Source organism: Cetorhinus maximus, chromosome 5, assembly GCF_964194155.1.
Source record: "Cetorhinus maximus chromosome 5, sCetMax3.hap1.1, whole genome shotgun sequence".
NCBI classification, from domain to species: domain Eukaryota; kingdom Metazoa; phylum Chordata; class Chondrichthyes; order Lamniformes; family Cetorhinidae; genus Cetorhinus; species Cetorhinus maximus.
Genome location: NC_135883.1, coordinates 91048910 through 91062929, shown reverse-complemented (window position 1 = coordinate 91062929; position 14020 = coordinate 91048910). Strand labels below are relative to the sequence as shown.

The 14020-nt window shown below is 43.0% G+C and overlaps 1 protein-coding gene across 5 annotated transcripts in view; it reads right to left on the bottom strand.

Annotated features, from left to right (window-relative positions):
* Nucleotides 1-14020, bottom strand: part of fam184ab (family with sequence similarity 184 member Ab) — a 237960-nt gene that overhangs the window by 33699 nt on the left and 190241 nt on the right. For all 5 annotated transcript variants that reach the window (XM_078542180.1, XM_078542182.1, XM_078542181.1 and 2 more), the window contains 2 exons: nt 6558-6662; nt 6163-6368 (listed from right to left, as the gene is read on the bottom strand). In XM_078542180.1, coding sequence (XP_078398306.1) covers nt 6163-6368; nt 6558-6662 — 311 coding nt within the window. The remainder of the gene's footprint in view (nt 1-6162; nt 6369-6557; nt 6663-14020) is intronic.

Here is a 14020-nt window from a genome sequence, read left to right as displayed (position 1 = left end):
TCTGGCCACAGGAGGCCCATCTGTATCACTACTCTGGTTTGGGTGGTGATGGCAGAGGTGGTATGTGGTAATGCTGCACAGAAGAAGTTGGCCATCCAGTGCAGAAAGAGCATGAATGATCTCATCTGTGCCGCCAGGGTAAAGCAACCATCTCATCACTCCAAACTCTCACTCACATGTTCATTTCATCTACTCTGGAGACTGTCTCCTCAGCCCTCACCCTCTTGAGGCCACTTGCACAGACCAACATGTGTCCCAACACACATCCTGGGATACACCCCTTCCCCAGTAATGCTCTAGACCTGCAGTTTCTTCCCTTCCCTGCGGCCACCCCTTTCCCAAGCAAGCCATAGTCCTGCAACTGTTGAAAAGCCTTATGGCTGGTCTCGTTGTTGTGCTGCCTACAAAGAACATAAGAACTAGGGGCAGGAGTAGGCAATTCAGCCCCTCGAGCCTGCCCCGCCATTCATTACGATCATGGCTGATCTCATTTTGGCCTCAACTCCAATTTCCCGCCCTCTCCCCATAACCTTTCAACCCATTACTAATTAAAAAATCTGTCTATCTCCTCCTTAAATTTATTCAGCGTCCCGGCATCTACTGCACTCTGAGGTAGTGAATTCCACAGATTCACGACCCTTTGAGAAAAGTAATTCCTCCTCATCTCTGATTTAAATCTACCACCCCTTACCCTAAAACTATGGCCTCTTGTTTTAGAATGCTCCAGAAGGGGAAACATCTGCTCCGCGTCTACTTTGTCTATCCCCTTTAGCATCTTATATACCTCAATTAGATTTCCTCTCATCCTTCTAAACTAAAGCCTGGGGCTGAAGACCACAAGTGCTGCCCAAAGCAAGGTAGGCAAACGAGCCTCAAAGTCCCAAGTGAAGTGTGGCTCGCCAAGTGCACGTCTCTCATATTCATGTTTTGTTACGTTGTGAAACACGTCAGCGTGCTCGGATCCAGCGTGGCGGGATGATTCCGGCGAGCTTGGCATATACATATGCAGATGTATTATAATGAAGTTCCTGGCGCGCGTTGGCAGGAAGCGCGGCTCGTCATTGATGGGTGGGACGGACATTTGCAAACAGGTTTCACAATGTTGTGAAGCTAATTTTTGGCCTTCCCACCATATTGCCCACTCACGTCCACCATGATGCCTGATGCCAGTGGGCATGGAAAATTCTGCCCATTACTGCGGGCAGAACTCAGCAGTCAAATTGCACAAGTATGGTCCCACAAGCATTAGGATAAGCATTAAACCAAATAATTTGTTATAGTCATGTTGGTCGAGAGATTCTGGTCAGAATACCACGACATCTCCCCTACTTCTATGTCCACCTTAAGACGGCAGACAGGTGGTCAGTTTAACATCTCACTCAAAAGATGACACCTCGAGAGCACAGCACTGCTTCAGTGTGATGAGGTCAAAGGATTGGGAAAGAAACAAAAGGACAATGAGGAAATGTGAAGTACAGTGGATTAATTCAATTTCACATCAGTTGCAGAAAGAGATTGGATTAAAAATGAGAAAGCAAAGAAACAAAAAGAGAAAAAAAGGTTCAAAATTTAATTTTTTTAAAAAATCTCATCACAATTGACTATGTGCAGGATTGAGATTGAACAGTTTAAATTCTTCCCCTTCTGGGCTAGAAAGATTGTTTGGTTTTGGAGTAACAATTACCACAACATAAAAAAGTTATTTATGCTGTTCAGTTAAAGCCCAAATTTTGTTTGGCATGTTTAAAGGGAAATTAATATGTAAATTCAACAAGTTCTTAAAAATAATGAGGAGGTTAAGGATAAAATGAAATTTGTGCTAAGCAAATGATGAAGTGGCGTAAACCGCCTCAAAAATTCTAGAGATTTGCAACTTGTGGCATATTTCTTATTCCCCTGAATTTGCTGGAGAATTTGCACATTAATAGTGGCATGCATCACTAACATGCCACTATTTTTCCAGCAAGACCGGAGCCAACAGGTTAAATTGAAGAGAAGGGAGTAAAGCGATATTGGACAGATGGGTCATCGGATTAAAGTTACTGTTCATGTGTAAGAGAATGTGAAAGATAATTTCTATACAATGATCAAAAAAGTAATGCAAATTACAAATCAATGAAACACAGAGTCAAAATTTGTTCAACTAAACTAAATCGTAATTTTAAAAACCTTGCACAAAATACAACAAAAAAAATGCAAAATAAAAGATAACATGCAGGTTAGTTTAAAACATCTTCATAGCATAAAAGGGTGTAAATAATGTTTAATTAGTGGCACCAACATGCTGTGGTTAACATGCTGCAGGCATAAGTACAGAAACAAAACAACAGCTGGTCTGTAAAATATATTTATTAAAATAAAAAAAAGTATGCTTTAAAAAGTGCATGTTTTACATCAAGTGGTAGCTACCTAACAAAGCAAGATACAGATACAGTAAGCCATTACAGCTAAAGTCCAGATAATAAGAAATTAACAACTTAAAATAAGAACAATCCACAAATCAATGGCAAAAATAAATAAAAAACAACAAATCAAGTGAAAGCACTCATACAGATAGATGAATGAGTGCTTTCAAATAAAGCTGCAAGATTCCTTTATCTGCTTTTAAATATAGCAAAATATATAAACATATGTAAACCTTAAAAAAATGGTGTAGCAGCTCCTGTGCAATTATAAATAATTTGTATAGACTATGTTTGCTTTTACTAATTATTTACAATATGTTGCAGCATCAGGTTTTTGATGATCATTTTTAATTTGGCCACATTATAATCGCTTGATTTTAAATTAATGGAATTAGGTTGAGAGTGACAAAAATTATAGCTGTGGAAACTGTAGATTTAATGGCATGGAGTATAGACATAAGTCACTGGGCTAAATACAATAGTTAACAATTGACATAAAGAAATGATCTGAAACCTGAAATAAAATTTAGAAGAGGCACCATATATACATCTTATAATTTCAGTTCTGAAAAAAAAATCTATCAGAAAATGCACTGGAAAAAGTCTAATGTCATTCACATTTTTAAACAAGAACGATGTTACTCAATTACGTACTCTACTGTTAATATTTTCCATTATCTTTGTTTCAAACATAACTTTTCTCAAAGTATACTATCTGGAAAGTCAAAAATGCCACATTTTCTACTCAAGAGAGGAAGGAGATCCTAATGGATCTCTAGTCCACTAAGTTCTGTGCAGCCTGTATTCTTATAAGGTCAATTGGAAACCTCTTAATGACAAATCACATTTTCTTGCAACACATGCACCAACCATTCTCTGACAGGAGGCCTATTAGCATATATCTATGTTAATCTCTGCTACAGCATGCTTCACACCTCCAAGTAGCCACCCTTCTTGCTGGAAAAACAACAAACAATGACTCGTTCTCAAAGACACAGTTGAGAGTCTTTGAATTAACCATGTGTCAAGTCACAAACAAGTCTTATTTAACACTCAATGGTAACAATAGCAAGAACCTTCCGGCCCCACCAAAGTAAATGGAAGTTTCAATGGCCCGCCGCATCCGTTGCAGTAGGACCTGCCATGCCAGGGCCACAAAATCCCAGCCAATGTGTGACTGGCACCAACACAGACACAGACCAGGTACTGTGCATCTTGTTTCTAAAGTGGCCTCTGTCAAGTTTGGCTGTATTCACATTTATGGTGAATGTATGAGATGTTTTCCTATATGCATCAAAACAGCAATCGCCGAATTCCCCACCATCAACATCCTGGAGGTTACCATTGACCACAGACTGAACTGGACCAGCCATTAAATTCTGTGGCTACAAGAGCAGGTCAGAGGCTGCAGGAGGAATCCTGCAGTAAGTAACTCAGCTCCTGATTCCCCAAAGCCTATCCACCATCTACAAGGCACAAGTCAGGAGTGTGATGGAATGCTCTCCAATTTCCTGGATAAGTGCAGCTCCAACAACACTCAAGAAGCTTGACACCATTCAGAGCAAAGCAGCCCTCTTGATTGGCACCCCATCCACAAACATTCACTCCCTCTACCACCGATGCACAGTGGCAGTAGTGTGTGCCACCTACAAGATGCACTGCAGGAACTCACCAAGGCTCCTTAGACAGCACCTTTCAAATCCACGACCACTACCACCTGGAAGGACAAGGGCAGCAGTCATATGGGAACAAAACCACCACCTCCAAGCCACTCACCATCCTGACTTGGAAATATATCACTGCTCCTTCACTGTTGTTGGGTCAAAATCCTAGTATTCCCACCCTGACAGCACTGTCGATATACCTACACCACATGGGCTGCAGCGGTTCAAAAAGGCAGCTCACCAGCACCTTCTCAAGGGCAATTAGGCATAGACAATAAACGCTGGCCTAGCCAGTGATGCCCACATGCCATGAATGCATAAAAAAATTTAAACTTCAATGCATCAGCTATGGTGCATGAAAACTCAGTTCACAATTACTTGGTGCATGTTTATCATGGACGATGATATTGAAAAAGGCAATATGCTTTACATTTCATGCAGTAACAGTTCTGTGCAAACCTAGATGCAGGCTGAGAAAATGCTGAGTTAAAATATTTGAGTAAAAAAATCGAACCTAAAAACCTAGCTCTCATTGCAACCCAATGCACCATTATTACTTCTATTCACACTTTGTTTCTAGCTGAAACTGTGAATGTCAATGTAGGTACAAATTTGGAATGTTTTTAAATTGAAATGCAATTTTACTGCCAACTTGATTAAGATGTCTCAATTAAATTAATCTTTCACAGTCACTGCTTTTTTTTCGATTCACCATGGGTCTTCAGGGTAAATATGAATCTAAATAAAAGACAGTGATCCAGTGAAGGTTGCAAACTGCACCAGAGGCTCTACAGATGTTAGGCCTCATTAAAATGGAGCTGGTGTTGCACAACAGCCAGTCATTGCAGTAGTGAAAAATATTGCTGTTTCTAGTGTTGCAGCGGCCCTCAGGTAAATGTGTCCCAGCAGTACAGGAACACAGGCACAACACATATCACAATTTCAGTGGTGAATTTTTATCAGCAAAGGCAATTATAGTGGTCTTGCTATTTGTGAACTTTTATTTAAAAGTGTCAGCTGAAACACTGTTTCAGACCTTCTTCTACTGTTTAAATGCTGCATAGATTATGAACATCGATATAGATAAAATGACAGAACTGCTTTCAGAAGTTTAAAAATTTCAGCATAATCTCTTCATTGAACAGTTAAAGCCCTGCTTAGTAACAAAAAAGTTATCCAAAAGAAAAAGGTAGCGCATCTTAAAGAGTGGAAAATTAAAAATTCATAAAAAAGGACCAACATTATTTTATACTAATTCATGTTGGTTACACTTGAAACCCTAAGCAACGTAAATAAAAGGGTAAAAGTTAAAGAAGAAAAAAATTTAGCATATAAATCAGAACTATTGAAATAATGGCTGAACACAAAGCAATTTAAAATTAAATGTGGTTACCATTAGGCTATTAAAGTAACAACATTAATGAGGCCTGCACATTTACTAGAAGCAGTCATTAAGTGAATTTCAAAATCATGCATAAATTGCAGAACAAGGGGGAAAGCACATTTTAACTGCAAAAATGTGAGCTTGAAATCGATAACTGATCCATACTGAAGACTTGTCTAATCCTAGTTTCTGTAATTGAATGTTAAATTGTAAAAGTGTAGTTTTGGATCATGGCCAGTTTGTACCATCACCTCTATGAACATAAGAAATAGGAGCAGGGGCGGGTCATTTCGCCCTTTGAGCCTGCTCCGCCATTCACCAAGATAATTGCAGATCTTCTCCCTCAATTCCACCTTCTTGCACTATTGTCATACTCCTGGATTCCCTTGGTATCCAAAAATTTAACCATCTCTATCTTGAATGTACTGAACAATTGAGCATCTACAGATCTCTTGGGGAGGGAATTCCAAAGGTTCAAAACTCTGAGAGAAAATATTTCTCCTCATCCAAATGATTGACCATTAATCAGAGACTGTGACCCTTAGTTCTGGGCAGCCAGGTTAACCATTCTCACAGCATCCACCCTGCCAAGCCCCTTAGGAATTTTATGTTCCAATGAGATCATCTCTTGTTCATCTAAACTCTAGGAAATATAGGCCTAGTCTACTCAAACTCTCCTCATGTTATAAACCTCGAGGTGGATGCTCACCTCAGAAATCTTTTTGCCTCTTTTGAAGGTACTGGCTGGGGTAGAGGCTTGTTGCTATTGAACCCAATATCATGAACAGGGGAATTAGGAATTGGCTCCAGGCGGTTGTGCTGATGTTGCCCATTTCCCCCTCCTGCAGATTCCAAAGCACTTAAATTTGGGGCACTGACAAAGCGATTGGCAATTTTATCATTCTTTTTCTTCTGCTGCAATAAAAATAGGAAAATTGAACAAAATATTAATTCCAAAGATAGTTCATTGTTAATTAGTTTAATAAATCTACAATGTGAATATAGATGATCAAAAGTATTCACCTTGAAGATAAGTAAGCACAAACTATAGGTAACTACAGGATACTAAGCAAATTACAAAATAAATGCTCCTATGAAACAAACCTTAGCTAGAGGATTGATGACTCCTACATTAGGGCTAGCATTAAAAACCTTGTTGAAATTTGTTTCTCTGTTCACCAGTTCCAGCTGGTAAAATTTTTTGTCATCCTGTTAAAAGTAAATGTCAAATATTAAAATATGCATTCTATAACTATTTCTGTTTATAATTGCATTGATAGCTTAACATGGTACAACATTCCAAGGTCCGACACAAGAGCTTAATTGGACAAAAACTGACATCAAGACAAAGGAGCAGATATTCGGACAGGTGGCTAAAAGCTTGGTCAATTAAAATGTTAAAGGGTCAAATGTGGCTTTAAAGGGTGAGACAGTGATAGAGAGGTTTTGGAAAGGTATTCCGAAGTTTAGGGCATAGCCGACCCAAGGCGAGGCTGCCTAAGCAGGGAGTAGATATTTAAGTTTGTGGATGGGCTGCCGATCAAGCAGACTTCTTTGTCCTGGATGGTGCTGAACTTCTTGAATATTGATCGATACAGCTGTATTGATCCAGGCAAGAAAGATTCCAACACACTACTGATTTGTATCATATAGTTGCTGGAGATGCTTTGGGAAGTCAGGGTGTGAGTTACTCATCACAGAATGACCAGTGATAAAAACAAAAAGCTAAAAGCTACTGCGGACGCTGGAAATCCAAAACAAAAACAGAATTACCTGGAAAAACTCAGCAGGTCTGGCAGCATCGGCGGAGAAGAAATCAGTTAACGTTTCGAGCCTTCATGGCCCTTCGGCAGAACTGAAGCATAGTTAGGAGAAGGGAGAAATATAAACTGGTTTAAGGTGGGGGGAGGCGGTGGGGGGGGGAAGAGAGAAGTTGAGGGTGTGGTGATTGTGGAGATAAGCAAGCCGTGATAGGAGCAGATAATCAAAAGATGTCACAGACAAAAGGATCAAAGAGGTGTTGAAGGTGGTGATATTTGTCTAAGAAAAGTGCTAATTAAGAATGGAAGACAGGATACTCAAAGTACAGCTCTAGTGGGGGTGGGGTGGACAGACTAACAAGGTTTTAGTTTTAGATTTAAAAATAATGGAAATAGGTGGGGAAAGAAGAATCTATATAAATTATTGAAACAGCACCTCATCTTCCGACTAGGCACTTTACAGCCTTCCGGGCTGAATATTGAATTCAACAACTTTAGATCTTAAACTCCCCCTCCCCCCATTTCTCCACCCCCCCTTTTTTTTTCCAATAATTTATATAGATTCTTCTTTCCCTACCTATTTCCATTATTTTTAAATCTAAAACTAAAACCTTGTTAGTCTGTCCACCCCACCCCCACTAGAGCTGTACTTTGAGTATCCTGTCTTCCATTCTTAATTAGCACTTTTCTTAGACAAATATCACCACCTTCAACACCTCTTTGATCCTTTTGTCTGTGACATCTTTTGATTATCTGCTCCTATCACGGCTTGCTTATCTCCACAATCACCACACCCTCAACTTCTCTCTCTCCCCCCGCCCCCCCACCTTAAACCAGTTTATATTTCTCCCTTCTCCTAACTATGCTTCAGTTCTGCCGAAGGGCCATGAAGGCTCGAAACGTTAACTGATTTCTTCTCCGCTGATGCTGCCAGACCTGCTGAGTTTTTCCAGGTAATTCTGTTTTTGTACAGAAGGACCAGTGTCTGACCTGATCCTAAAAGCCATGGCAGTTATGTGGTTGGTTCAGTTCTGTTTCAGGTGAATGGTAATGCCGAGGATGTTCATGGTTGGGCATTTGATTATTGTAATGACATTGAATGTCAAGGAGAGGTGGTTAGATTATCTCTGTTGGAAAAGGTCACTACCTGGCACTTGCATAACCCTTATCATGTCAAATCTGGATGTCATTCAAGCCTTGTTAATTGCACGCCAGGAATGCTTCATTATCTGAGGAATCCTGAATGAAGCTAATCACTGAACAATCATTAGCAAATATCCCCATTTCTGAAAGAAACAGAAAATGCTGGAAATATATTGGAGCTGAGATGATTGGCTTCCAAATATGATTCTAGCTACTGGTGGTGCCCCACACTCCAACCTCATTGACTTCAGTTTTACCAGCGCTCTTCGGTGCTGCACTTGATGTCAAGAACAATCACTCTCACTTATCTCTGCAATTCACCTCTCATGTCCATGTTTGAACCTAGGCTGTAATGAGGTCTGGAGTCAAGTCATCCTGGTGGAATCCAAATTAAGCATTGTTAAGCAAGTTGCTGGTGAGTAAGAGATACTTGATTGTTCTTGACAAGTTGGAAAGACTGCAGGAAGTTACAGAGAAAGGAAGAGGTGAGTACAAGAAGGGCTTTGAACATGAGGGTAAGAATTCTAAAAATGAGGCACGAGGCAATGTAGGTTAATAACCACAGGGGTTATAGGCGAATGGGGCTAGAGTTGAGTCAGTCTATAGGAAGCAGAGTCTTGAAGGACTTATGCTTACAAAGGGTGCAAGATGGGAGGCCTGAAATAGTCAAATCTACTTTTATTTATTTGTTCATGGGATACAGATGTCATTAGCTACCTATCCCTAATTGCCCTTGATAAGGTGGTGGTGAGCCACCTTCTTGAACCACTGCCGTCCATGTTTTGTAAGAACACCCACAGTGCAGTTAGGAAGGGGTGTTCCAGGATTTTGACCCAACGACTGTGAAGGAACAGCAATATAGTTCCAAGTCATGGTGGTGTGTGGCTTGGAGGAGAATTTGAAGGCGGTGGCTTTCCCACGCATCTGCTATTCTTGTCCTTCCAGGTGGTAGAGGTTACAGATTAGGAAGATGCTGTTGAAGAATCCGTGGTGAGTTGCTGCAGTGCATTTTGTAGATGGTACACACTGCTGCAACTGTGCGTCAGTGGTAGAGGGAGTGAATATTTATTGTGGTGGATGGGGTGCCAGTCAAGTGGGCTGCTTTGTCCTGGATGGTGTCAAGCTTCTTGACTGTTGTGGGAGCTGCACGCATCCATGCAAGTGGAGTGTATTCCATCACACTCCTGAATATTTCTTGTATGTGGTGGACAGGCTTTGGGGATTCAGGTGAGTCACTCGCTGCAGAATTCCCAGCCTCTGACCTGCTCTTGTAGTCACAGTATTTATATGGCTAGTCCAGTTCAGTTTCTGGTCAATGGTAACCCTCAGGATGTTGATAGTGGAGGATTCAGCGATGGCAATGCCACTGAATGTCAAAAGGAGATGGCTAGATTCTTCCTTCTTGAAGATGGTCATTGCCTGGGACTTATGTGGCTCAAACGTTACTTGCCATTTATCATCCCATGCCTTAATATTGACCAGGTTTTGCTGCATATGGACACAGGCTGCTTCAGTATCTGAGGAGTCGTGAATGGTGCTGAAGTTGTGCAAACATCCCCCATTCTGACCTTATGATGGAGGGAAGGTCTTTGATGAAGCAGCTGAAGATGGTTGGGCCTAGGACACTACTCTGAGAAGCTCCTGCAGCCTTGTTTCAGGGCTGAGAGGGCTAACCTCCAACAATCGCAACCATTTCCTTTGTGCTCAGTACAACTCCAACCAGTGGAGAGATTCCCCCTGATTCCCATTGACTTCAGTTTTGCTAGGGCTCATTGAAGAGGCACAGTGGTATACAGTCGGGACGGAGTTGCCCTGTGAGTCCTCAACATCAACTCCGGACCCCATGAAGTCTCATGGCATCAGATCAAACATGGACAAGGAAATCTCCTGCTGATTACCATGTACCACCATCCCTCAGCTGATGAATCAGTGCTCCTCCATGTTGAACACCACTTGGAGGAAGCACTGAGGGTGGTAAGGGCACAGAATGTACTCTGGGTGGGGGACGTCAATGTCCATCACCAAGAGGCTTGGTAATACAACTACTGACTGAGTTGGCCGAGTCCTAAAGGACATAGCTGCTAGACTGGGTCTGCGATAGGTGATGAGCGAGCCAACAAGAGGGAAAAACATACTTGACCTCATCTTCACCAACCTACCTGCTGCAGATGCATCTGTCCATGACAGTACCGGTAGGAGTGACCACCGCACAGTTGTTGTGGAGACGAAGTCCCGCCTTCACATTGAGGATACCCTCCATCTTGTTGTGTGGCACTACTACCATGCTAAATGGTATAGATTTCAAACAGATCTAGCAACTCAAGACTGGGTATCCATGAGGCACTGTGGGCCATCAACAGCAGCAGAATTGTACTCAAACACAATCTGTAACCTCATGGCCTGGCATATCACCCACTCTACCATTACCATCAAGCCAGGGGATCAACCCTGGTTCAATGAAAAGTGCAGGAGGGCATGCCAGGAGCAGCACCATTCATACTTAAAAATGAGGAGTCAACCTGGTGAAGCTATAACACAGGACTACTTGCATGCCAAACAGCATAAGCAGCAAGTGATGGACAGGGCTAAGCAATCCCACAACCAACAGATCAAACGTAAGCTCTGCAGTCCTGCCATATCCAGTCATGAATGGTGGTGGACAATTAAACAACTCACTGGAGGAGGAAGCTCCACAAATATCCCCATCCTCAATGATGGAGGAGCCCAGCACATCAGAGCAATAGATAAGGCTGAAGCATTTGCTATAATCTTCAGCCAGAAGTGTCGAGTGGATGATCCATCTCAGCCTCCTCCGGAAGTCCACAGCATCACAGTTGCCAATCTTCAGCCAATTCGATTCACTCCACATGATATCAAGAAACAGCTGAAGGCACTGGATACTGCAAAGGCTATAGGCCCTGATAATATTCGGGCAAAAGTACTGAAGACTTGTGCTCCAGAACTTGCCGCACCCCTAGCCAAGCTGTTCCAGTACAGCTAAAACACTGGCACCTACCCGGCCATGTGGAAAATTGCCCAGGTATGTCCTGTACACAAAAAGCAGAACAAATCCAACCCAGCCAATTACCACCCCATCAGTCTACTCTCGATCATCAGTAAAGTAATGGAAGGGGTCGTCAACAGTGCTATCAAGCGGCACTTGCTTAGCAATAACCTGATCACTGATGCCCAGTTTGGGTTGCAGCTGGGCCACTCAGCTCCTGACCTCATTACAGCCTTGGTTCAAACATGGACAAAAGAGCTGAACTCCCAAGGTGAGGTGAGAGTAACTGCCCTTGACATCAAGGCAGCATTTGACAGAATGTGACATCAAGGAGCCCCAGCAAAACTGGAGTCAATGGGAATCAGAGGGAAAACTCTCCGCTGGTTAGAGTTATACCTAGCACAAAGGAAGATTGTTGGAGTTCAGTCATCTCAACTCCAGGACATCACTGCAGGAGTTCCTCAGGGTAGTGTCCTCAGCCCAGCCATCTTCAGCTGCTTCATCAATGACCTTCCTTCCATCATAAGGTCAGGGGTGGGGATATTCGCAGATGATTACACAATGTTCAGCACCGTTCATGACTCCTCAGATACTGAAGAAGTCTTATGTCCAAATGCAGCAAGACCTGGGCAATATCCAGGCATGGGCTGACAAGTGGCAAGTAACATTCATGCCACACAAGTGTCAGGCAATGACCATCTCCCAGAAGAGAGAATCCAACCATCGCCCCTTGATATTCAATGGCATGACCATCACTGAATCCCCCGCTATCAACATCCTGGGGGTTACCATTGACCAGAAACTGAACTGGACTAGCAAGACAAATATTATGGCTACAAGGGCAGGTCAGAGGCTAGGAATAGTGCGACGAGTAACCCACCTCCTGACTCCCCAAAGCCTATCCACCATCAACAAGACAAAAGTCAGGAGTGTGATGGAATACTCCCCACTTGCCTGGCTGAGTGCAGCTCCCACAACACTCAAGAAGCTTGACACCATCCAGGACAAAGCAGTCCGCTTGATTGGCACCACATCCACAAACATTCACTCCCTCATCCATCACCGACGCACAGTAGCAGTAGTGTGTACCATCTATAAGATGCACCGCAGGAATTCACCAAGACTCCTTAGACAGCACCTTCCAAACCCACAACCACTACCATCTAGAAGGACAAGGGCAGCAGAAAGATGGGAACACCACCACCTCGAAGCTCCCCTCCAAGTCACTCACCATCCTCACTTGGAAATATATCGTTGTTCCTTCACGGTCACTGGGTCAAAATCGTGGAACTCTCTTCCTAACAGCTCTGGTGGCATACCCACACCGCATGGACTGCAGGGGTTCAAGAAGGCAGCTCATCACCACCTTCTCAAGGGCAACGAGGGATGGGTAATAAATGCTGGCCCAGCCAGCACAGCCTACATCCCATGAATGAACAGAAAAAAAAATGCCACACTCAGTCAAATGTGGTCTTGATGTCAAGGGCAGTCACTCTCACCTCACCTTGGGAGTTCAGCTCTTTTGTCCATGTTTGGACTAAGGCTGTAACGAGGTCAGGAGCTGAGTGGCCCTGGCAGAACCCAAACTGAGCGTCTGTGAGCAGGTTATTACTGTGTAAGTGCTCCTTGATAGCTCTGTCGATGACACCTTCCATCGCTCTGCTGATGATCGAGAGTAGTGTGATGGGATGGTAATTGATCTGGGTTGGATTGGTCTTGCTTTTTTGTTTACATGACATACCTGGGCAATTTTCCACATAGCTGGGTAGATGCCAGTGTTGTGGCTGTACTGGAACAGTTTGGCTCAGGGTGCGGTTAGCTCTGGAGCACAACTCTTCAGAATTATTGCCGGAATGTTGTCAGAGCACATACTCTTTGCAGTATCCAGTGCCTTCAGCCGTTTCTTGATATCATGTGGAGTGAAGTGAATTGACTGAAGACTGGCATCTCTGGGGATCTCAGGAGCAGGCTGAGATGGATCATTCACTTGTCACTTTTGGCTGAAAGTGATTGCAAATGCTTCAGCATTGTCTTTTGACCTGACATACTGGGCTCAACTATCGAAGATGGGATATTTGTGGAGCATCCTCCTCTTGTTAATTGTTAAACTGTCCACCACCATTCACGACTAAATAGGGCAGGACTGCAGAGCTTAGTTCTGGTCCGTTGGTTGTGGAATCGCCTAGGTCTATCGCTTGCGGCTTATGCTGTTTGGTATGCAAGTAGTCCTGTGTTGTAGCTTCATCAGGATGACACTTCATTTTTAGGCTTGCCTGGTGCTGCTCCAGGCATGCCTTCCTGCACTGTTCATTGAACCAGGATTGATCACCTGGCTTTATTGTAATGGCAGAGTGGGGGTATGCTGGTCCATGAGGTTAGATTGTGGTTGTATACAATTCTCTTGCTGCTGATGGCCCACTGCACCTCAGGGATGCCCAGATTTGAGCTGCTAGATCTGTTCAAAATCTATCCCATTTAGCACGGTGGTCGTGCCACACAACATGATGGTGGGTATCCTTGATGTGAAGGCGGGACTTCGTCTCCATAAGGACTCTGCACAAGTTACTCCTACAATACTGTCATGGACAGATGCATCTACGACAAGCAGATTGGCGGGCATGAAGTCAAGTAGGTTTTTCCCTTTCATTGGTTCCCAAATC